Source organism: Mobula hypostoma, chromosome 7 (genome assembly GCF_963921235.1).
Source record: "Mobula hypostoma chromosome 7, sMobHyp1.1, whole genome shotgun sequence".
In the NCBI taxonomy this organism is placed as follows: domain Eukaryota; kingdom Metazoa; phylum Chordata; class Chondrichthyes; order Myliobatiformes; family Myliobatidae; genus Mobula; species Mobula hypostoma.
The window spans coordinates 183,208,326-183,234,361 of record NC_086103.1 but is presented as its reverse complement, the minus strand read 5'-3'; the positions used below and the strand labels follow the sequence as shown (position 1 = coordinate 183,234,361).

Genomic DNA, 26,036 nt, shown 5'->3' with positions numbered 1-26,036 from the left:
TCCATGTATCTGTACAAGTGACATTTCAAATGATGTATTTTTTGGGAAATAATTCAAGAGTATTTAATGTCATTTCTAGTGTGCAGGTGTAAATGAGAATGAAATAATTGTTACTCCAGGTCCGATGAAGCACAAAAAAAACACAATGAAGTAAGGAACGCAATAACAAAAAAACACAATAAATATAAATACAGTTTTGGTGGCATGATCAGTGTCACGTGAAGCCACGGGAGCAGGTGGTGGATGCTCGTACGAATAGCCTGTGCATATCACAAGTCCTGGTTATGCGACCGCTTACGCCAGGCAGGCAATCGCTGAAGAGTATTGATAATGGCTGGGGTCACCCATCTTGTAAAGACACTGCCCAGAAGAAGCCAATGGGAAACCACTTCTGTAGAAAAAATTGCCAAAAAACAATCATGGTTATGGATAGACCATGATTGCCCACGTCATATGACATAAGAATTTAAGAAATAGGAGCAGGAGTCGGCCATCTGGCCCGTCAAGCCTGCTCCACCATTCAATACGATCATGGCTGATCTGACCATGGACTCATCTCCACCTACCTGCCTTTTCCCCATAACCCTTAATTCCCCTATTATGCAACAATCTATCCAACCTTGTCTTAAATATATTTACTGAGGTAGCCTTCACTGCTTTATTGGGTAGAGAATTCCACAGATTCATCATACTTTGGGAAAAGCAGTTCCTCCTCACCTCCATCCAAAATCTACTCCCACGAATCTTGAGGCTTCGTCCCGTAGATCTAGTCTCACCTACCAGCAGAAACAACTTTCCAGCTTCTATCTTATCTATTCCTTTCATAATTTTATATGTTTCTATTAGATTTCCTATCATTCTTCTAAATGGTACATGGGACATATGATGATGACATGTTAGTATATATATATATAGATTGATTGTATGTCCATAAAGTGACGCTAGGCAGAGGAGTGACTGTATACAAGGTGACTCTGATAGGAAACGATAAAGTAGTGGTGGTGGGGGTGTGGAGGGGTGGGTTAGTGGGTGGAGGTGTTGATCAGCCTTACTGCTTGGGGAAAGTAACTGTTTTTGAGTCTGGTGGTCCTGGTCTGGATGCTACGTAGCCTCCTCCCCGACGGGAGTGGGACAAACAGTCCATGGGCAGGGTGTGTGGGATCCTTCATGATGGTACTGGCTTTTTTTTCCCTGATTCTTGTACTTCGTGTCCTGACCAACGAAGGCAAGCCTGTAACACGTCTTCTTTAGCGTTCTGAGGTGGTGAGGGTACTTCTTGATAAAGGCTCCACTTGTCACAGCATCCCTCCCATCTGTGTAACAGAACAGTTTGCTCACTCAGTTCCAACACCTTCTCAGGAGTAGCAGGCACGCCCTAGCTTCTTCCACAGTGTTACCAGTCTCAGGAGGTGAAGATTGCCTCCAATATCAGATTCTTACTGAATTACTGAATCGTCACAGTGCAGACAGAGGCCACCAGCCGTTCAGCCCCACGGATGTAATGCTGAGGCATTGTAAGGCACTGGTCATTCCACACTTGGGACCCTTGTCTAAAGTTCAAAGTAAACATTGTCAAAGCACATAGTTGTCACGTGTACAACCCTGAGATACATTTTCTTGTGGGTATACTAAATAAATCTAATAACCACGGCAGAATCAATGAAAGACCACACCAACAGGGTGAACAACCAGTGTGAAAAAGACAACAAACTCTGCAAATACAGAAGAAAGAAAGAATAAATATCAATAAATGAGCTACAAATATCAAGAGCATGAGATGAAGGGTCCTTGAAAGTGAGTCCAGAGGTCTTGGGAACAGGTCAGTGTTGGGGTGAGTGAAGTTGAGGGAAGATGTCTCCTCTAGTTCAAGAGCCTGGTGGTTGAGAGGCAATAACTGTTCCTGAACCTAGTGCTAGTTTTTCTTATATCCCTCCAGTCCATTGTTGAGGATTTGAGTACCCGAAAGAGAAGGGTGGAAGTTTGAAGTCCACTACGCCACTGGCGTTTAGGACAGGAGTGAAGTCCATCTCTGGCTGTGTTCAGGGCTTCCTTCATCATGTCAGTAGCTTCCTCTTGGTTTTTAATACTGTCAGCCATGCAAGTCCCAGGTGGGGACTCAGGAATACCATCAGATTCAGATGTAGAAGGATTCTTCATTGCTGTTTCCGTAACAGTTTTTGTTTGACCTTTTCATGGTTGTTAGCTTTGAGCTGAACCCCCGAGCCTGGAGGATAGGTGGGCCACTCTTAGTCTGGCCTCTTAAAAGTTTTGGCATGGGTGACCCTACCAAGAGCCAAAGCATAAAGCCCTGACTCCCAGCCAGCATAGCTTTCTGGGTCCCTGAGGCACGCAACCCTACAAGAAGATTGTGGTCCTCTTGGAGGGTCAGTTTAAGGTGAGAGGAAGGAAGCTGGAAGATTTTTACACAAAGTGTGGTTGATATCTGGAAAGGAGAAGGAAAAATTGGACACAATCAGTGACGTGGTAGCATAAAACGATGACAGCAGCGGTGGCCTGAGTTCAGTTCCCAGCGGTGTCAGCAAGGAGTTTGTACGTTGTTTTTGTAACCGTGTGGGTTTCCTCTGAGTGCTCCGGTTTCCTGCCACAGTCCAAAGACGTTCAGGTTAGCAGGTTAATTGGTCACAGGGGTGTTTGGGTGCGTCGGGCTCATTCAGCCAGACCAGGCTTAACCGTGCTGAATCTGTAAAAGTTAAATCTGCTACAGGATTTGAACTCGTGCCTTTGGATTTCAGCCCACGCGAGTGGACTTTAATTCTAACAATGCAATTCTGTGTGAAAGTACAGAAATGTAAAACCTTGGATTTGTTGTTTTCTAACCATCTTCTCTTTGCCTCTCTCCCTTGTTGCTTTATAGAGTTTTTAAGAAGTCAAGCCCAAACGGAAAGGTAAGGTCTCCCATTTGAATTCTATGTCTATTTTGCAATCTTGGGCCCTTGATCTAAAGAAAGATGTGTTAGCGAGGGTCTAGAGGAGGTTCACAAGAATGATCTTGGGAGTAAAAGGGTTAACATATGAGGAGTTTGATGGCTCTGGGCCTGCCTGTACTCGCCGGAGCTTAGAAGAATGAAGGAGGGGATGTCATTGAAATCCATCAAATATTGAAAGGCCTGGATACAGAGGCTGTGCAGAGGATATTTCCAATAGTAGGAGTGTCTAAGACTAGAGAGCACAGCCTCAGAGTAGAAGGATGTCCCTTTAGAACAGACATGAGGAGGAATTTCTTTAACCAGAGGGTGGTGAATCTGTGGAATTTATTGCCAAAGACAGCCATAGGGGCCAAGTCATTGGGTGTATTTAAAGTAGAGGTTGATAGGCTCTTGTTTAATCAGGGCATCAAAGGTTACAGGAGAAGGTAGAGAATGGGGTTGAGAGGGAAAATAAAACAGCCATGATGGAATAGCAGAGCTGACCTGATGGGCCGAATGGCCTAATTCTGCTCCTATGTCTCATGGTTTTATGGCCATGTGGACAGTGGCACGAGGTTTACTGCTACAGTCTCAGAACTCTAGAGACATGGGTGCAGTCTGTGTGGAGTTTACCGATTCTCCCTAACGCTTTGTCAGCTTCCTCCAGGTCATCCAGTTTTCTCACACCTCTAGCAAGACACCTCTCATCCTCCTTCACTCCAAAGAAAAAAGCCCCCTAGCTCGCTCAGCCTGTCTTCATAAGACATGCTCTCTAACCCAGACTGCATCCTGGTGAATCTCCTCTCCTCTGCACCCTCTCTAAAGCTTCTACATCCTTCCTATAATGGGTCAACAAGAACAGAACACAATATAAAGTTTTATAGAGCTGCAACATTACCTTATGGCTCTTGGACTCAGTCCCCCGACTGATGAAGGTGAGCACGATAGATTTTAACCACCCTATCAACTTGTGCAGCAACTTTGAGGGATGGATTGACATGGGCCCTAAACTTGCTCTGTTCCTCCACACTGCTAAGAATCCTGCCGCTGACCCTGTCCTTTGCCTTCAAATTCTGACCTTCCATTGTGAATCACTTCACACTTCTCCGGACTGAACTCCTGGCTTCGGTTACTAAATCACGGCTTCAAAATGTTAAAAATTTGACGGTGTTTCATAGCAGCGTTAGCAAATGTTATCTGGCATTGAGCCCAGGACAAGATACAGATAACAGAGGTGGTGGGACAGAGGCTTTAACAAGTGTCTTAAATGAAGGAGAGAGATATTTATCGAGGAGTTTTAAGGGCTCAGGGACCAGGCAGCTGCAGACATGCACCCAGTGTGGGAGCATTAAGCAAGAGACCAGAAAAGGAGGGCAACAATGGCCAGCTGAGGGTTTTGCAGAGGGAGGGAGGCTGAACTGAATTGCTCCAGCATTTTATGTGTGCTGTTCAACAAGCAGGATACCCAAAAGGTTAATTTGCAGGTTGAGTCAGCAGTGAGTAAGGCAAAGGCAATGTCAGCATTCATTTCAAGAGGACTAGAATATTACAGCAAGGACGTAATTGTGAGGCTTTATAAGGCATTGGTCAGTCTGCACTTGCAGCATTGCGAGCAGATTTGGGCCCCTTATCGAACAAGAGATGTGCTGGCTTTGGAGAGGGTCCTGAGGAGTTCGTGAGAATGATCTCAGGACTGAAAGGGATAACATATGACGAGCTTTTGATGGCAGTGGGCCTGAATTTGATGGAGTTCAAAAGAATGAGGGGGATCTCATTGAAACCTATCGAGTGGACTTGGAGAGGATATTTTCCTGTCGTGAGGGAGTTAGCAAGCACAGCCTCAGAAAAGAAGGACGTACCTTCAGAACAGGGATGAGGAGGAGTTTCTTTCGCCAGAGGGTAGTGAATCTGTGGAATTCATCGTCACAGATGGCTGTGGTGCTAAGACATTGAGTATATTTAAACCAGAGGTTGATAGGTTCTTGATTAGTCAGGGTGTCAAAGGTTATCAGGAAGAAGACGGGAGAATAGGGTTGAGAGGGATAATAAATCAGCCACGAAGGAGTGGCAGAACATACTTGATGGGCCAAATGGCCTAATTCTACTCCAATGTCTTATTTCCAGCATTTCCAGAATCTCTTGAACTTAAAATCACTTGACATTGCAGCTTTCTGCAGTTTAAAATTAAAAATTATTCTTCCAAAGTGAACAACTGCGTTTTCCTATATTCTTCTCTGTTTCAAAATCTCTTTTTTGCTGTTGCTGTTGCTTCTGCTCCGCCGAACCCAGTGAACATGTTACGCTGGTGTCGGAACGTGTGGCGTCACTTGCGGGCTGCCCTAGCACATCGTTAGGTTGTGTTGGTTTTTGACACAAATGGCACATTTCACTGTATGCTTCAGAATCAGGTTAATCAGGCTTTGAAATTTGTTGTGTAAGGGGGTTTCGTCTCTTATGTTACTGCGTAGGCTAATTAAAATGGCTTCTTTGTTATGTTATACGTGGGAATGCTTCTTTGTTATGTTAAATGCTGAGAAAGTCCTCCCGCTAGCAGTTTGTTGAATCACGTTACTGATGAACCAATTGGGATAGTTATTATGTTTTTGGTGTATCTGTAAGATATTGTATACACGGGGTTTTGGGGCAGAAGGCGGGAGAGAGAGACAGAGCATGGACCAGGTGCTGTGATGTCCATTAACGGGGTCGGACCCCGAGGAGGGCGTTCGGCGAGGAGACAGAGACTGACTCGTGTGGAGCATCTGGTCAACCACTGTTGTTGGTCCCAGGCGGCCGCTCGAGGTGGTCCGAGGGGTCGCAGGGTGAAGAAGAAGGGTCCTGAGCTCCAACTGTTTGTGCACGAAGAGATTGAACTTTGATAAGTGTGGCGCCTTTTATTTTCCTTTTATATTTTATTCTCTATTAATTATATAGTTCCATTAATATCTATAAACTGTAAATCATTTAATCATATCTGGTGTATTGTCTGATATTTGGGCGGGGTGGGGTACATCACACAGCATCCACACAAACTAATTACCCAGTTTGGCGGGGCCGAGGGCTGTTTCCCTAGACGGCAGTGAGCTGAGTGACCCTGAGGTTGGCCAGGGGGGCTACAGTTGTTTTGTAGCAGCTGTACGTAAAAATCCTATAGGTCACAGTATCATCATCTTCATAATGTGCTGTGCCATATGACGTGGGCGATCGTGGTCTTTCCATGACCACGATTGTTCTTTGCAAATCTTTTCTACAGAAGTGGTTTGCCATCGCCTTCTTCTGGGCAGTGTCTTCACAAGACAGGTGACCCCAGTCAATATCAATACACTTCAGAGATTGTCTGCCTGGCATCAGTGATCACGTAACCAGGACTTGCGATACAATAAAGAATATAAAAATATAAATATGTAGTATAAAAACAGAGCAAAATAATGAGATCTTGCTCATAGTACATGGACTGTCTGGAAATCTGATAATGGAAGGGAATAAGCTGTATCCAGAACATTTGAATATGTGCCTTCAGGCTCCTGTACCTCCTCCCTGGTGTTAGCAATGAGAAGAGGGCATGTCCCAGGTGATCAGGGGCCTTACAGATGGACACCTCCTTTTTGAAGCAACGCCTTTTGAAGATGTCCTGGATGCTGGGGTGGCTGGTGTCCACGATAGAGCTGGCTGAGTTTGCAACTTTCTGCAGCTTTTTCCGATCCCGTACATGTGATAAATAAATGAAACTGAATCTGAGGTCGTGAGTAGGCATTTCCTTTTGACGGAAGGAACTGAGATCTTTAACCTCTAACCTCCTGGTGTTAATGCACAGGATGGCAGTGATGGTTGGTGATCTCCTAGCGAATGGGGAATAGAACTGGTGGGAATCAGAATCAGGGGTATTATCACTGACATACAATACTGTGCAAAAGTCTTAGGCACATATATACAGCTCGGGTGCTTAAGGCTTTCGCACAGTTCTGCCTTTGTTAACGTGGAGTGGAAAGCAAGTTTGTAAACCCAGTGGGAGCAAAGGATGTTGCGAGTGGTGAGGCTGGAGTGCCACAGGAGGGGTGTGGGACAGGTGGCAGAGAAGGAGTGCCGGGGGGGGGGGGCGGTGGTGTGATGTGAATGCTGACACACCCAGCCCTGAGATGCCGGGCAGGGTCATTTGATTCAAACACGAGGAAATCTGCAGATGCTGGAATTTCAAGCATAAAAAGTAAAGGCATCGGTTAGTCTTGTGAGACCATGGATCTGCGCCTGGAAGGTCTTCACTCTCCAGGGCGCCGGCCTGGGCAAGGTTGTATGGAAGACCAGCAGTTGCCCATGCTGCAAGTCTCCCCTCTCCACGACACTAATGTTGTCCAAGGGAAGGGCATTAGGACCCATACAGCTTGGCACCAGTGTCGTCGCAGAGCAATGTGTGGTTAAGTGCCTTGCTCAAGGACACAACGTGTTCCCTCGGCTGGGGCTCGATCTCACGACCTTCAGGTCGCTAGTTCAATGCCTTAACCACTTGGCCACGTGCTCACACTTCAAGCAACACACGTAAAAATTGCTGGTGGCCTGCTGCATTCACCAGCAATTTTTATGTGTGTCATTTGATTGAACTGGTTTATTGATCATTACAGAATGTCTTTCTGGTGCTTCCCACTCCCTCCCCTCTCCCCTCCACTCTTCCCAACCACGATTCCCCTCTCCCTGCCCCCCTTCCGACTCTCAGTCCACATTATCAGAATCATCACTCGCGTATGTCATGAAATGTGTGTTTTTTGTGGCAACAGTACAGTGCAATGTAATATATAATTACATTGATGGTGTTTGATAAACTTACTGGAGTTCTTTGAGGATATAATGAGTGCAGTGGACAGAGGGGAACAGGTGGATGTCGAATACTTGGATTTCCAGAAGACGTTTGATAAGGTGCCGCACAAGAGACTTATAAATAAGATACGGATACATGGAGTCGGAGGAAATGTATTGGCGTGGATAGTGGATTGGTTAACCAATAGAAGGCAGGGAGTTGGTATAAATGGGTGTTTCTCCAGTTGGCAGTCAGTGGTGAGTGGGGTGCTGCAGGGGTTGGTGCTGGGCCCGCAGCTGTTTACCATTTACATTGATGATTTGGAAGAGGGGATTGAGTGTAACGTAGCAAAATTTGCTGATGACATTAAACTGAGTGGAAAAGCAAATTGTACAGAGGACGTGGAGAGTCTGCAGAGGGATATAGGTAGGTTAAGTGAGTGGGCCAAGGTCTGGCAGATGGAATACAACGTTGGTAAATGCGAGATCATCCACTTTGGAAGGAATAATAGAAGAGCAGATTGTTCTTTAAATGATGAAAGATTACAGCATGCTGTTGTGCAGAGGGACTTGGGAGTGCTTGTGCATGAATCGCAGAAAGTTGGCTTGCAGGTACAACAGGTTATTAAGAAGGCAAACGGAATGTTGGCCTTCATTGCTAGAGGGATTGAATTCAAGAGCAGGGAGGTCATGCTGCAACTATACAGGGTACTGGTGAGGCCACACCTGGAGTACTGTGTGCAGTTCTGGTCTCCATACTTGAGGAAGGATATACTGGCTTTGGAGGCAGTGCAGAGGAGGTTCACCAGGTTGATTCCAGAGATGAAAGGGTTAACTTATGAGGAGCAATTGAGTCGCCTGGGACTATACTCTCTGGAATTCAGAAGAATGAGAGGGGATCTTATAGAAACATACAAAATTTTGAAAGGGATAGGTAAGATAGAAGTAGGAAAGTTGTTTCCATTGGTAGGTGAGACTGGAACTAGGGGACATTGCCTCAAGATTCAGGGGAGAAGATTTAGGACTGAAATGAGGAGAAACTGTTTTTCCCAGAGAGTGGTGAATCTGTGGAATTCTCTGCCCAGGGAAGCAGTTGAGGCTTCTTCACTAAATATATTTAAGATACAGTTAGATAGGTTTTTACATAGTAAGGGAATTAAGGGTTATGGGGAAAAGGCAGGTAGATGGAGCTGAGTTTACGGACAGATCAGCCATGATCTTATTGAATGGCGGGACAGGCTCGATGGGCCGGATGGCCGACTCCTGCTCCTATTTCTTATGTTCTTATGTTGTTATAATGAGGCTGCGGTCGGTTGGGGTCGACCATTGATGTTTCATCCTAGCTGCCTAGAGACACAAGTTTGGGTGGTACGATATGGAGAGCAAGCTATTGCCCCTGTAACAAGCTCCCCCTCTCCACGCTCTGATGAATCTAAAGGAACTGCAGAGACTGATACAGTTTCGTACCACAGATATTGCCAGTCAGCGTTGAACTCAACGTAGGGCTGCCTTAGGGACTCCGGCTCCGAAATTTTCCTCATGGTTTACTCCCAAAGCCTTCCCCGTGAGTGGGTGCGGCCACAAGACTGCAGAGAGTTAAATCAGAGTTTTCCTCTCCTAGATGAGCTGCTGACCTTGGCTGACAAACCCCATCTGCCCAGAGCAACTGGTTTTAAGGTGCCAGTAATCCGCCTTTGCCCCTTGTCCTGTCAGTATAAGCGGTTCCACCGGGCTTAGTAGCCACGTGAAGGCCAGGAGCTGGACCTGGTTGTCAGAGGCTATTTGAGATGCACGCCATTGGGAGCATTTAATAGGTAGTGGGAGCTTATCCCCATTACCACTTCCCCCGGCTATAACAACCTTAATGAATCCCAATGCATAAAAAAGCCCATAAATTGCAATAAGATACATATATATTTAAAAAATTGAATTAAACAGATAGTGCAGAAAGGGAGCAAAGACAGTGAGGTAGTGTACATCGGTTCATTGTCCGTTTGAAATCTGATGGTGCTGGGGGGAAAGCTGTCCCCAAAATAATTGTATGTCTTCAGGCTCCTGTACCTCCTCCTTGATAGTGGCAATGAGGAACGGGCATGGCCTGGGTGATGGGGGTGCTAATGATGGAGGTATCGCCTTTTTGAGGCACTGCCGTTTGAAGATGTCGTCAGTGGTGAGGAGGCTAACGCCCATGATGGAACCGGTTGCACTTATAATCTCTGCAGCTTTTACCAATCCCTCCATAGCAGACGGTGAGTAACCAGTCAATATGCTCTCCGTGAGACATCTGTAGAAATTTGCTAGAGGCTTTGGTGGTGTATCAAATCTCTCAAACTCCTAATGAAATATGGCTGCAGGACAGCAAGCTCATTCAGACCACAAACAAGATGAGCCGCACACTTCTGAAAACTTATCTCACTCCCAGAGAGTGAGAGTGTGTTTCATTTACAAGTACCTCGATGTGTGCCTGCGCCAAGATATTTTTATCAAACAGCAACGGAATAATGGTTATTCTGCAACTCTCTGGAACACCATTGAGATGTGTTAATTGGATCCATGGGGAATAATCCCTGACAATTCACTGTCTCGGGATGCAATCAGAGTCATCTGAAGGGAAGGACTAATTCCAAGTGGTGACCATTCTGTCTGTCGAGATAATCCTGTCAATGAGTCATACAGTGCAGTGCGGCATTGGTGCTGCCCTCCAGTGTCTGCTCGGCAGAAGACAAGCTGTGTTGTGCTTGACTGCAGACTGCTTCAACATTCATGGAGTCAGGGACTTGGACTGTATTTTTTTTTGTGTGTGACTGTACTTTGCTGCTCTCTTACATGTGCTATTTGTGCCTTGTGCTGTATGACTGTTGGTACTTTTTTTGCGACTGGGTCCCGGAGTAACACTGTTTCGTTCGGCTGTACTCGTGGGTATTCATGTATGACTGAATGACAATTCAGCTTGAACTTGAACACAGAAATACGGCCTTTGGCCCAACCTGTCTGTACTGACTAGGCTGGAGATTAAGATTCAAGTTGATTTATCGTGTGTAGATTGGAACATACAGTAAAATGCGTCATTTACAAACGCACCTAAGGGTGCGCTGGGGGCAGCCCACAAGTGTTGCCACACATTCTTGTGCCAACAGCACACCCACAATGTTCGGCAGAACAACGTAGAACACAACAAGCAACAAAATAACAACAGCAAAACAATTCCTGTTCCTCCCTCCCACACACGTACACAGTCCTCGAAGCCTGGACCAGGCAGTCTTCGTCAGCCCCTGGATTCCAGTGGACTTTGATTCAGTCTATGATCTGGGCATGGACGAGCAGACCATCAGCCTTCAACTACCCCAGTGGACTGGCTCTGGACAATGGGCCTCGACAAGATGCCCATCTAAGCTTGCCCCAGTTATAGTCCATCAGGGTTATTTATTGTATCAGGTGCTCTCGATACGGCCTCCTCGACATTGTTGAGGGACACGGGTTGGGAAACCACTTCATCGAGCAGCAACAACAGGCATTTCAATCCACTTCCCATCCCCACACTGACATGTCTGTCCACGGCCTCCTCTGCTGCTGGGTTGAAGCTAAAAGCAATTTGGAGGAACACCGCCTCGTATTCACAGGAGATTCTGCAGATGCTGGAAACGCGGATCGCGCACACAAAATGCTGGCGGGACTCAGCAGTCAGGCAGTGTCCTTGGAGAAGAATAAAAGGTCAATGTTTCTGCCCTGGGAAACACATGTGGTCACAGGAAGAATGTACAAACTCCACACAGACAGTGCCACAGGTCTGGAGAAGGATGGGACGAGTGGAAACAATGTCCGTAAGACCAACTTACTTTCTTACTACCCATTACACCACTGGTGTTTAGGGCAGCGATGAATACCCTCCATCTCTGTGGGCCCTCGTCCATCTTCTTCATTGCACTCCCAGTTTTGGTCTTGGTCTTGGTGGTGTTCAGGGCTTCCTTCATCATGCCAGTAGTTTCCCCTCGGTTTTCACTACTGTCAGTCATGCAGGTCCCGGATGAAGACTCAGGGATACTCAGCTATAGAAGGATTCTTCATTGCTGTTTCTGTAACAATTTTGATTTACCCTTTCGGGTTTGTTATCCCTGAGCTGAACCCCCTGGACCTGGAGGACGAGTGGATGATTCTTAATTTGGCCTCTACCCTTTGACCTGTTTGGCATGGGTGACCCCAATCAGGAGCCAAAACATAAAGGCCTGACTCCAGCCGGCATGGCTCCCTGGGTATGCAAGCCTCTCAACCATGACAAGGTTGTGGTCCTCTTCAACTGACGAAGGGTCTCAGTCCGAAACGTTGACTGTACCTCTTCCTGGAGATGCTGCCTGGCCTGCTGCGTTCACCAGCAAATTTGATGTGTGTTGCTTGAATTTCCAGCATCTGCAGAATTCCTCGTGTTTGCAAGCACTCCCAAGTTCTTTTGCACCTCAGTTTTTTTAAATTTTCTCTCCATTTAGAAAATAGTCAATCCTTTCATTTCTTCTACCATAATGCATGAACGTACACTTTCCTACACTGTATTCCATCTGCCATTTCTTTGCCTGTTTTCTGAATCTGCCTGAGTCCTTCTGAAACGTCTCTGCTTCTTCAAAACTACCTGTCCCTCCACTTATCTTCATATTGTCTGCAAACTTTGCAGCAAAGCCATAAATTACATTATCCAAATCATTGACATATAATGCTAATAGAATCGGTCCCTACATAGATCCCTGTGGAACACCACTAGTCACTGGCAGCCAATCAGAAAAAGCTCCCTTTAGTTCCACTCTTTGTCTTCTGCCAATCAGCCCCTGCTTTGTCCATGCTAGAATCACTCCTGTAATACCACAGGTACTCAGCCTCATGTGTGGCACCTTGTCAAAGGCTTCTGAAAATCCAAGAACACATCAACCGATTCTCCTTTGTGTATCCTGATTGTTATTTCTTCAAAGAATTCGAACAGATTTGTTAGGCATGATTTTCCCTTGACAAAATCATGCTGACTACGACCTATTTTGTCATGTGCCTCCAAGTACCCTGAGATGTTATCCTTAATAATTGACTCCAACATCTTCCCAACCACTGAGGTCAGACTAACCGGCCTATGGTTTTCTTCCTTCTGCCTCTCTCCCTTCTTGAAGAGTGGAGTGATATTTACAATTTTCCAGTCTTCCGGAATGATTCCAGAATCTAGTGATTATTGTACATTTATTAAGATCTCTTCAGCCACCTCTTTCAGAACCCTGGCGTGTTCACCATCTGGTCCAAGTGACTTACCTACTTTCAGACCTTTCAGTTTCCCAAGAACCTTCTCTCTAGTTAAGGTAACTTTGCACACTTCATGACCACTGACACCTGGAACTTCCACCGTACTTCTAGTGCCTTCCACAGTGAAGACTGATGCAAAATACTTATTCAGTTCATCCGCCATTTCCTTGTCCCCATTACTACCTCTAGCATTGTTTCGCAGTGGTCTGATATCCACTTTTGCCTCTCTTTTACACTTTATGTATCTGAAGAAACTTTTGATATCCCCTTTCATATTATTGGCTGACTTACTTTCATATTCCTTCTTAATGAGTTTTTAGTTGCCTTCTGTTGGTTTTAAAAGCTTCCCAATCCTCTAACTTCCCATTAATTGTTGCCCAATTATGCCCTCTCTTTGGCTTTGACTTCTCTTGTTAGCCATGGTTGTGTCATCTTACCTTCTGAATAATTCTTCCTCTGTGGGATGTATATATCCTGTGCCTTCTGAATTGCTTCCAGAAATTCCAGCCATTGCTGCTCTGCTGTCATCCCTGCCAGTGCTCTTTTCCATTTTATTCTGGCCAGCTCTTCTTTTATGCCTTTGTAATTCCCTTTACTCCACTCTATTACTGATACATCCGACTTTAGCTTCTTCAGGGTGAATTCGATCATATTATGATCATTTTCCCCTAAGAGTTCTTTTACCTTAAGCTCTCGAATCAATTCCAGATCATTGCACAACACCCAACCCAGAATAGCTGATCCCCTGGTGGGCTTAACCACGAGCTGCTCTGAAAAGCCATCTCCTAGGCATTCTGGAATCTCTCCCTCCTGGAATCCAGGACCAACCTGATTCTCCCAATCTACCTGCGTATTGAAATCCCCCATAACTATTGTAACGTTGCTCTTTTAGCATGTATTTTCTGTGTTCCTTTCTAATTTGTAGACCACATCCTTAGTACCCCGTGGCCAAGTGGTTAAGGCATTGGACTAGAGACCTGAAGGTCGTGAGTTCGAGCCCCAGCCGAGGCAACGTGTTGTGTCCTTGAGCAAGGCACTTAACCACACATTGCTCTGCGACGACACTGGTGCCAAGCTGTATGGGTCCTAATGCCCTTCCCTTGGACAACACTGGTGTCGTGGAGAGGGGAGACTTGCAGCATGGGCAACTGCTGGTCTTCCATACAACCTTGCCCAGTCCTGTGCCCTGGAGAGTGAAGACTATCCAGGCGCAGATCCAGGGTCTCCATTTGGGGGTCTGTATACCACTCCCATCAGCATCCTTTTACCCTTGTAGTTCCTTTGTTCTGTCCCCAATGATTCAACACTTGCTGACCCTGTGCCACCTCTTTCTAAAGATTTGATTTCATTTTTTTTTACTTTTCACTGTTGTACTCTTTATGCAATACTTATTTAAATTTCATGATAAATGCCAGTGATATTAAACCTGATTTTTTTTATTTCTTACTGTTTGTTTTCCAGCTTACCGTGTACCTGGGGAAGAGGGACTTTGTAGACCACGTGGACTTCGTGGAGCCAGTGGGTGAGTTCGATAGTCCGACAGACAGAATCTGGCCAGTTTTATACCAACAGAGTGGAAGCTGTTTGACTGACCGATCCCAGTGAACCAAAAAGGCAACGTTCAGAGTAACAGACATCAAGGTTGCTGGTGAACGCAGCAGACCAGGCAGCATCTCTAGGAAGAGGTACAGTCGATGTTTCAGGCCGAGACCCTTTGTCTCAGCCTGAAACATGGACTGTACCTCTTCCTAGAGATGCTGCCTGGCCTGCTGCCATCACTAACAACTTTGATGTGTGTTGCTTGAATTTCCAGCATCTGCAGAATTCCTGTTGTTTGCGTTTTTAAGTTCAGAGTAAATTTATTATCCAGGGACATATGTGACCCTGATATGTGTTCCCTTGTGGGCATACTCTAGAAATCTAATAACCGCATAGGGTCAATGAAAGATTGCACCAACAAGGTGAGGAACCAGTGTGCAGAAGACAACATAGTGGGCAAATAAAGAAGAAGAAGAAATAAATAAATAAACAATGAATATCGAGAAAATGAGATGAAGAGTCCTTGAAAGTGAGTCTGTAGGTTATGGAAACACCTCAATGATGGGGCAAGTGAAGTTATCCCCACGGCTTCAAGAACTTGATGATTGAAGGGTAATAACTGTTCCTGAACCAACTGGCGAGAGTCCTGAGGCTCTTGTACCTTCTTGCTGATGGCAGCAGTGAGAAGAGAGCATGACCTGGGTGGTGGGGCACCCTGATGGTAGATCCTGCAACACCGCTCCAAGTTGATGGTGGAAAGGGCTTTAACCATGATAAACTAGGCCATATCCACTACTTTTTGTAGGGTTTTCCATTCAATAGCATTGGTGTTTCCATACCAGGCTGTGATGCAGCCAGTCAATATACTCTCCACCACATATCTATAGACGGTCAACAGAGTTTTAGATATCCTGCTGAATCTTGGCAAACTTCTAAGGAAGTAGAGGCACTGCCGTGCTTTCTTCATAATTACACTTATATGTTGGGCCCAGGACAGGTCTTCTGAAATAATAATATGGAGAAGTTTAAAGTTGTTGACCCTCTCTACATCTGATCCCCCATTGGACTGGCTGATAGACCTCCATTTCCCTCCTCACCAAGTCAATGATCAGCTCCTTGGTCTTGCTGACATTGAGTGAGAGGTTGTTGAGGTACCACTCGGCCAGATTTTCAGTCTCCCTCCTACATGCTGATTTGTCACCACCTTTGATTTGGCCTATGACGGTGGTATCAACAGCGGACTTGAATATGGCATTGGAGCTGTGTTTAGCCACACAGTCAGAAGTGTAAAGCGAGTAGAGCAGGGGGGCTAAGCACACAGTCTTGAGGTGCACCTGTGCTGATGGAGATTGTGGAGGAGGTGTTGTTGCCTGTCTGAAAGTGAGGAAATTGAGGATCCAATTGCACAATGAGTTATTGAGGCCTAGGTCTTGAAGCTTATTGATTAGTTTTGAGGGGATGATAATATTAAATGCTGAGCTGTAGTCAATAAAGAGCATCCTGATGTATGCACCTTTGCTGTCTAGATGAGTGATAAGTCAGTGAAATGGTATCTGCTGCGGACCTGTTGTGTTGGTAGGCAAACTGGGGTGGATCCAATTTGCTTCTCAGGCAGGAGTTCAAAGTTCAAAGTAAAGTTATTCTCACAGTACATACTGTATATGTCACCATATACAACCCTGAAATTCGCTTTCATCACCAACGCATAAAACCCTCACGGTCTGTCCACTTGGCGGACGAGGGTGGAGGCGTGAATAGTATGCAGGAGCAGACCACGCAAGAACCGCCATGCTGCATCATGGAATGGCGTGGCGGACATCTTAGTGAGTCGGCTCGCATTGTGTGGGACCGGATCCTCAGTTCCGGTGAGTAACTCTGGCTGTGCGGGAAATCTGACAAGCACAGTCAGGACCTCTCTACGCCCCCAAACTTCTTGGAAGCCCACCATGATGGGATAGGGATGACAAAGGTCAAAATAAATTTATTATCAAAGTACTATTATCATATATGTACTTTGAAAATAAATTTACTGCCCTGAGATTCATTTTCTTGTAGGTATTCACAATAAGATACTAGAAACACAACAGAATTAATGAAAAACCGCACCCAACAGGATGAACGATCAACCAATGTGCAAACAAAAACCAAACTGTGCAAGTTCAAAAAGAAAGAGAGAACAAAATAATAATAATAATTAAGTAAGCAATAAAAAACTGCAAAGGGATGAGAACCAGCCTCTGTCGCAGCCAGAGCTCCAACTCTTAGTGTAGGAGCTCTCTGACCGGACGAGACCGTCACAGATTTGCAATAACTCCCGGTAGCCGCCTGGCAGCTCCTGCAGAGCAGTGCAGCCAATACCCACTGCCAGGAGCAGTGTACCCTCCTGAAGGCAGTGCTGCAGGCGACGAAAGTGCATGCCACCTTGGAGGGTGCCTAGTGTACAGGTGCCACCTGGGTACGGGTGGCACACCAGTGGCTGACCACTGACTGGCCTCTGCTGTTGGAAGACACAGGACCACAGCAGAGACCAGTGTCTCCTCTTACCCCAGGAGAAGTCCATCAGCTCCCTCTGGGTCCTGGCGACAAGGGCAGTGGGCAGGAGCAAAGTGACCAGCTGGCAGCTGAGCAAAGAGGCCACCAGCTCATTAATGGCCAACACCCCGCACTGGTTCAAAATAGTCACTTCTTCAGAGGTTAGAGAATAGAAAATGGTCCAAATCCTGCAACGTTTGGATCCGCCATTTCACAAATGTAGCTCGTCCTTCAGCAGTTTCCTTTCTCAGATTCAGAATCAGGTTTAATATCACTGGCATATGTTGTGAAATTTGTTGTTTTGCAGCAGCAGTACGTTGTAATATATAATTAAAATACGATAAATTACAATAAAATATATAATTAAATTAAACAAGTAGAGCAAAAAGAGCAAAAGAAAGAAAAACTACTGAGGTAGTGTTCATGGGTTCATTGTCCATTCGGAAATCCAATGGCAGAGGGGAAGAAATTGTTCCTGAGTGTGTGTCTTCAGACTCCTCTACCACCTCCTTGATGTTAGTAATGAGAAGAGGGCATGTCCTGGGTGATGGGGGTCCTTAATGACGGGTGCTGGCTTTTTCAGGCATCACCTTTTGAAGATGTCCAAGAGGCTGGGGAGGCTGGTGCCCATGATGGAGCTGGCTGAGTTTACAACTTCTTCAGCTTTTTCTGATCCTGCGCAGCAGCAGTCCGTGCATACCAGACCTCCCAATATATTCCATGCTTCCTAATATCTTTGCCAAAGGAGCGTGTCCCCTGTGGCCACAGACAGGCTTCCCCAAACTGAGTGGCTCCTTCTAGAGCTGCTTGATCCCAGACACCTGCTCGTTGGTGGGCTCAGACAGAAAAACCAGACGTGACCCCACGGCCATCTGTGATGATGAATTCCACAATTTCATCAACCTCTTGCTGAAGAAATTCCTTCTCAAATCTGTTCTGTAAGACTGTAAGGCACCGGAGCAGAATTATATCATTCAGCCCATCAAGTCTGCTCTGCTATCCTATCATGAATAATCTGCTTACCCTCTCAACACCCCATTCTCCTGTCTTCTCCTTGTAACTAATCAAGAACAAATCAACCTCCACTTTAATTATACCCGTTGACCAAATCAAGGGGTCCAACCATCTCCCTCAACTTCTTCACCTAAGCTCAGCCACAATGGAGGGGGGGAATGACACCCTGAGAGCTGCGATCAATGGGGTCCAACAGACCACTCGAAATAGGCGCACTTGCATCTCGCCAGGCTTGGGAGCGTACACAACTACTAAGTGATGGAAATGACCCTGTACTTCATCGAACACTACAGTGCAGTACAGGCCCTTCACCCCATGATGTTGTGCTGATCTTTTAACCTACTTTAAGATCTATTTAACCCTTCCCTCCCACATAGCCCTCCATTTTTCTATCATCCAAGTGCTTACCTAAGGGGCTCTTAAATGTCCCTAATGTATCTACCTCTACCACCACCTCTGGCAGGGCATTTCACGCACCCAACACTGTGTAAAAAACTTATCTCTAACAATCCCCCTCCCTATGCTTCCTCCCACCGGGTTACTGGCACTGAGCATGGGTCCGTGGTGCAGAAGGGAAAGAGGGAGAAGAGGGGACTGCCGGTGATAGGCAACTCGATAGTCAGGGGAACAGACAGGAGATTCTGTGGACGTGAAAGAGACACCCGATTGATATGTTGCCTCCCAGGTGCCAGGGTCGGGGTCTCGGATCATGTCCACAACATTTTAGAGGGGGAAGGAGAGCAGCCAGATGTCCTGGTACATATTGGTACCAGTGACATAGGAAGGAAAAGCAAAGGGGACCTGAAGAGAGCTAGGTAGAAAGCTGAGAAGCAGGACCTCCTGGGTAGGAATTTCTGGATTGCTGCCTGTGCCACACACCAGTGAGGGTAGAAATAAAATGATTTGGTAGATAAATGCGTGGCTGAGATGCTGGTGCAGGGGGCAGGGCTTCAGGTTCTTGGATCATTGGGATCTCTTCTGGGGGAGGTGGGACCTGTTCAAAAGTGACAGGTTGCACCTGAACCCGAGGGGTCCAATATTCTCATAGCCACGTGTGTTAGAGCTGTTGGGGAGGGTTTAAACTAATTTGGCAAGGGAACGGGAGCCAGAGTGAAAGGACTGAGGATAGAACAGATGGTAAAAAAGCAAAGATAGCATGCAGTCAGACTGTCAGCAAAGGCAGGCAGATGATAGGACAAATTTGCAGCCAGCAGCGTGAGTATCAGTACATTAGGGATGCAGAATCAAAAAGGGTAGCAAATACAGTACTCAAAGTGTTATATCGCAATGCACGGAGTATAAGAAATAAGGTGGATGATCTTGCTGCACCTTTACAGATTGTCGGGTATGATATTGTGGCCATCACTGAATCGTGGCTGAAGGCTGGTCACATTTAGAAGCTGAATGTCCAAAAGCTACACGTTGTATCGGAGAGAGAGGAAGGTGGGCAGAGGGGGTGGTGTGGCTGTGCTGGTAAAGAATGGCATCAAATCAGTAGAAAGATGTGATACAGGATCGGAAGATGTTGAATCCTTGTGGGTTGAGTTAAGAAACTGCAAGGGTAAAAGGACATTGATGGCAATTATACACAGGCCTCCCAACAGTAGCCGGGAGGTGGACCACAGATTATAACAGGAAATAAGACCATTGTCGGGAGTGGTCCAGTAGTGAGAGTAGAAGCGACAGGCTTTGGTTCAAACCAGGCTTCAGCTCGAAGAGGTGTTGGCTCTGTGTAAAGCATCTGTTAAGGCTTGCTTTTCGTTTTTTTTTTCTCCTCTCTTACTGTACCGTTTAAATGGCTGTGGTGTGCTTTTCGTGCTGGATGTTGGAAAACTGGGTGGCCCAGAGTCTCCCGGGGAACTACATCTGCGTGAAGTGCATCCGGCTGCAGCTCCTTGAAGACCGTGTTAGGGATCTGGAGCAGCAGCTGGATGACCTTCGGCTTGTACAGGGGAGTGAGAAGATAATTGATCAGAGTTACAGGGGAGTGGTCATCCCAAAGTTGCAGGAGGCGAGTAGCTGAGTGACCATCAGGAAAAATGCAAAGGGGCAGTTAGAGCAGAGTTCCCCTGTAGCCATTCCTCTCAAAAACAATCTCTTTCGCCAGAAGGTGGTGAATTTGTGGAATTTATTACCATAGACAGCTGTGGAGGCCAAGTCATTGGGTGTATTTAAGGCAGAGATTGATAGGTTCTTGATTAGAGATGGCATCAAAGGTTACGTGGAGAAAGTTGGGGAATGGGGCTGAGGTGGGAAAAAAAGGATCAGCCATGATGAAATAGCAGAGAATACTCAATGGGCCAAATGGCCTAATTCTGCTCCTATGTCATATAGTCTTATTACTTTAAAGTCATGACCCCTAGAATTAGCCATTTCCACCCTGGGAAAATGTCTCTGACCATCCATTCAATCTACACCTCTGGGACAACCTCTATCAAGTCACCACTCATCCTCTTTTGCTCTAAAGAAACAAGCCCAAGCTCACTCATCCTTTCATCATAGGATCCTCGACACCCCCAGTGTGATCCCCCCACAGTGCGGTGCTCCCTCAGTACACGTTGTAATGAACACTTCTCTCTCCCACAGACGGTGTTGTGTTGGTTGATCCGGAATACCTTAAGGAAAGGAAAGGTAAACATGTCAGTGGGGGGAGAACAGGAGCTGATATCCGTAAACGTTGGCTTGCATGGATGTGAGGCTCTTAACCCAGTCGGAGCAGCGGAAAGGCGGTGGTGGGCGGGAGAGTCAGTGACAGGGGAGACTGTGGGCTGTGGGAATGGAATCAGTGGGTGTGGGGAGAGCTGGTGATGGGGGAGAGTGTCCGTGGGCTGTGGGAGGGGATTCAGTGGGTGGAGGTAGAGTTGGTGATAGGTAGTACCTGTGGGCTGTGTGTGGGGATTGAATGGGTGGGGAGAGTCAGCGATGGGGGAGAGTGTCCATGGGGTGCAGGAGGGGATTCAGTGGGTGGGGGTAGGGGTGATGATGGGGGAGAGTGTCCGTGGGCTGTGGGAGGGGATTCAGTGGGTGGGGGTAGAGGTGGTGATAGGTAGTACCTGTGGGCTGTGTGTGGGGATTGAATGGGTGGGGAGAGTCAGTGATGGGGGAGAGTGTTTATGGGTTTTGGGAGGGGATTCAGTGGGTGGGGTTGGGGTGGTGATTGGGGAGAGTGTCCATGGGGTGTGGGAGGGGTCTCAGAGGGTGGGGAGAGTTGGTGATGGGAGAAAGTGTCTGTGGGCTGTGGGAGGTGATTCAGTGGGTGGGGATAGAGGTGGTGATGGATAGAGTATCTGTGGGCTGTATGTGGGGATTGAATGGGTTGAGGGAAAGGTAGTTGATGATGGGGGAGTGTTGATGGGGTGAGGGAAGGTACAATGATTTACTGGGAAGTCCCTCTATTCGGCTGCTTTGAGTCAAAGAGTACTACAGCACCAAAGAAAGTCCTTTGGCCCATCTAATTTGAGCTGAACTATTCCATTTCTCTCCCTGTCTCCCAGTGTTTGTGACTTTGACCTGTGCCTTCCGCTATGGCCGAGAGGATCTGGACGTGCTGGGACTGACCTTCCGGAAGGATCTCTTTGTGGCCAACGTCCAAGCCTTCCCACCTGTGGCAGAGGAGAAGAAGCCCCTGACCCGGCTTCAAGAGCGTCTGATGAAGAAGCTGGGAGAACATGGTTACCCCTTCATATTTGAGGTTTGACCTTCATCTCTTGCCACACTCATTGCCCATCCCTGTGACTTTGAATGAGAGCTGGGCCCAGTGAAAGGTTCAAGATTGTTTTAAAGTCATTTCCAGTACACAAGTGTAAAGGAGAACAAATAATTGTTACTCCGGATCTGATGCAGCACAAAAGAATCACAATAATAATAAAACACAATAAATATAAATTTATAAGATAGCTTCTACACATTGATTATATGTCCATAAAGTGACGCCAGACTGTACATAAACTGACTGATATATGGTATGCAGAGGAACATTAAGCTCTCAACTATCTCCAGCTCAGCACCACTGATACAGGCAGGGGTGTGTACTCCTCCTTACTTCCTGAGCTCAATGACCAGCCCTTTTGCTTTGCTGACGTTGAGAGAAAGACTGTTGTCCTCACATAGTATCAAATCAGGATCAGAATCAGGTTTATTGACATATATCATTAAACTTGTTTTGTGGCAGTACATCAAGATTATTATAAGTTACAGTAAGAAATAGATTTTTAAAAAGAGCTATTCCTAAAACATTGAGTGTGGGTCTTCAGAAGCTGTTTCCTGTAATGAGCCCTTCGATAGCCGGAGAGAATTGGGCACCAGGTTTTCAGGAGTACCTGTACTTGTTAATTGTTGTAATGAGAGTCAACAATTGCTGGTGCTTTCTGTTTAATCTTCTTAAGTTTATTTTGAGTGGCATGGGTCCTCCACGTTCTGTGATTGTTGAAGCGAACTCCCAATTAGCGCTTATAGTGGGGTCCTAGCTTGGAGATTGTTACGTCTCGTGGGCCCAGCAGAGCCACCGACGTTGAACTCTTAACAGTAAACCCTGGTTGCCGTCTCTACATGCGAGTCTGTCTTTTCCCTGCACTTGGGTTCAGTTGTTGCCAGTGCACATTGTGATAGTTTCCTATGATGGGTGAGTCTAGGATCAAAGGGCACAGCCTCAGAATACAAGGGCGCCCCTTTAGAACAGAGATGAAGAGAAATTATTAACACTGTTCTCCCTTTCCCACAGATCCCTCCTAACCTGCCCTGTTCAGTTACCCTGCAGCCAGGGCCCGAGGAGACAGGAAAGGTATTTCAATCTGCGCTCTCTCTCACTCGTTACCTTATTGTATACCTGCACTGCCCTTTCTCTGTAACTGTAATAATTTATTCTGCACTTTCATATTGTTTCCCCTTGTACTACCTCAATGTACTGATGTGATGAAATGATATGTAGGAACAGCAATGTTCCCTGTAATATTTTTTAACACAAGAATGAACTAACCACATTCTGAACAAGAAACTTTTTACATGGCATGAAAACTGCACAGCACTTAAAATGTTTTTGTTTGTAACATGCATACTGTGACTACTTAGAATGATAATTGAAAAATCACATAATTTTGATTTTATATATTAACTGAAGAGTAAGATCAAATACAGTACAATGAAAACCTTTCACATTTTGTTAACTTTTAAAGTTGGATAGCATCAGCATTCAGTGGGCCAACAGTTTATTAACAATGAGCTATCAATTTCCTTTCTGTGTTTATTGTTACAATATCTAACAGTGTTGTAACTTGAAACACTGACATTATAAATATGTTGAAGCTCTAAAATGTTTGAGAGTTCAGGTTGTGGTATGTTTATTATTTAGAAAGTTTATGGATTATATTCTTTAACACATAATTAATTACAAGGTATTTCACAATTAAAATAAAATTATATAAAACAGGGGTTCCCAACCTGGGTTCCACAGATCCCTTGCTTAATGGCATTGGACCATGGCATAAAAAAAGCTTAGGAACCCCTGATATAAAAGAAAATCCCAGCTACGCAGCAACGAAGGATATGTGCACGGGAGCATTTTAGTTGATGTGTGGCTGTACGCTGTGCTCTTCCCACTGTAGAGGAACAGTGATGAACAGTATGCAGGAAAAAGTTTTTGCCTGTACCTTGGTACATATGACAATAATAAACAATAGCTTTGGTATTCTTAGATAGAAAGGATATGTAAAGTGATGGTCATAAAACAGAGAGCGGTGTAACACAGGAAGAGACCTCTTGGCACGACCGCACAGTAACTGAAGTGCTCCTGTGCACATAGCCTTTGTTGGCATGCAGCTGGAATTTCCTTTTATGTAACGTTAATATAATGTTGAAATTATGTTAATATCATTTTCAAATCATGATAATATAACTTTGAAGCCTGTGTTAATATAATTGTGAAATACCTTGTAATTAGTTATGTGTTAAGGAATATAATCCGTAATCATTTTAGAGCTTCAACTTTTTACATTGTCGGTGTTTCAAGTTACAACACTGTTACAAATTGTAACAATAAACCCAGAATGGAAGTCAATGGTTCATTGTTAATAAACCAACACCAACACTGTTATAAATATTCATAGTATGCATATTAGAAAAAAATTTAGTGTTACGCAGTTTTCAGGCCATGTCTAAATTTCCTGCTCGAAGGAATGGTTAGTCTGCACAGCAGTGGAAAAAAAAATTAGAGAACATTTCCCTTAGCCCATGAAGTTCTGGCAAGCTAACTAAATAAGTAATTAAATGCCTGATTGAACTAATCCCTTCGGACATTATGTCCATATCCCTCTTTTCTCTGCACGTTGATGTGCCTCTCTAAGAGCACTTGAAATAAAGATTAAAGATTAGCTTTATTTGTCACATGTACATCGAAATATACAATGAAATGCGCTGTTTGCGTCAATGACCAGCACAGTCTGAGGACGTTTGAGGGCAGCCCCCAAGTGATGCAATGCTACTGGCGTCAACATAAGCTGCCCACAACTTACTAACGCTAACCTGTACCATCTTTGGGATGTGAGAGGAACCCAGGGGACCCGGAGGAAATCCACATGATCACAGAGAGAGCATACAAACTCCTTACAGACAACGGCGTGAGTTGAAACCTGCTTTTATAGCTGGTGCTGTAAAGTATTATGCTAACTGCTACACTATGTAATGATGCAGCTGTATAAAACTCTGGTTAGGCCACACTTGGAGTACTGTGTCCAGTTCTGGTCACCTCACTGTAGGAAGGATATGGAAGCATTGGAAAGGGTACAGAGGAGATTTACCAGGATGCTGCCTGGTTTAGAGAGTATGCATTATGATCAGAGATTAAGGGAGCTAGGGCTTTACTCTTTGGAGAGGAGGAGGATGAGAGGAGACATGATAGGGGTGTACAAGGTATTAAGAGGAATAGATAGAGTGGATAGCCAGCGCCTCTTCCCCAGAGCACCACCGCTCAATACAAGAGGACACGGCTTTAAGGTAAGGGGTGGAAAGTTCAAGGGGGATATTAGAGAAAGGTTTTTTACTCAGAGAGTGGTTGGTGCGTGGAATGCACTGCCTGAGTCAGTGGTCGAGGCAGATACACTAGTGAAGTTTAAGAGACTACACGACAGGTATATGGAAGAATTTAAGGTGGGGGTTATATGGGAGGCAGGGTTTGAGGGTCAGCACAACATCGTGGGCCGAAGGGCCTGTAATGTGCTGTACTATTCTATGTTCTATGTTCTACCTCTCTCATATCTGTCTCCACCACCACCTCTGGCAACGTGTTCCGGGCACCTACCACTCTGTGTATGTTTAAAAAAACTTGCCCCGTATATCTCATTTGAACTTACCCCCTTTCACCTTTAGTATTAAGTAAATAATATGAAAAGCCCTCTAGTACTAGACATGGGTACCACAATAAAGTAGTGGTTAGCATAGCACTATTACAGCTCAGGGCATCAGAGTTCAGAGTTCAATTCTGGTGTCCTCTGTAAGAAAGTTTGTATGGCTTTCCCATGTGTGCATTTGTTTCCTCCAGGTGCCCTGGTTTCCTCCCACCGTTCAAAGACGTACCAGTTAATTGGTCATTGTAAATTGTCCAGTGATAAGGTGAGTTGTTGGGCAGTGGGGCTCAGAGGGCCAGAAGGGCCCGTTCTATGCTGTATCTCTAAATAAATAAAAATAGCAGCTGTCTACTCTATCTGTGCCCCTCATAATTTTGTGGGCCCTTCAGCCTAACATCCATGCTGACCGAGATATCCATCTCAGTGAGTCTCATTTGCTCACGTCTGTCATGAGGTGGGAGGGGGGAGGGGAGCAGGGGTATAGCGATGGTTCACCAGGCTGGTGTCTGGGAATGTGCGCCTGTTGTGTGAGAAGACATTGAGCAGACTGGGAGGGTATCCTCTCAAGTTTAAAACGAGGGGAGATATTATTGATAACAAGCTTGACAAAGTTGTAGTTATAGAGCACGAC

General features: G+C 45.6%; 1 protein-coding gene across 2 annotated transcripts in view; it reads left to right on the top strand.

The window, feature by feature from the left end:
* The window catches only part of LOC134349804 (beta-arrestin-1), a 137,757-nt gene that overhangs the window by 69,844 nt on the left and 41,877 nt on the right, over positions 1 to 26,036 (top strand). For both annotated transcript variants that reach the window (XM_063054692.1, XM_063054691.1), the window contains exons 2-6: positions 2,876 to 2,906; positions 14,445 to 14,505; positions 20,655 to 20,699; positions 21,563 to 21,759; positions 22,789 to 22,848. In XM_063054692.1, coding sequence (XP_062910762.1) covers positions 2,876 to 2,906; positions 14,445 to 14,505; positions 20,655 to 20,699; positions 21,563 to 21,759; positions 22,789 to 22,848 — 394 coding nt within the window. The remainder of the gene's footprint in view (positions 1 to 2,875; positions 2,907 to 14,444; positions 14,506 to 20,654; positions 20,700 to 21,562; positions 21,760 to 22,788; positions 22,849 to 26,036) is intronic.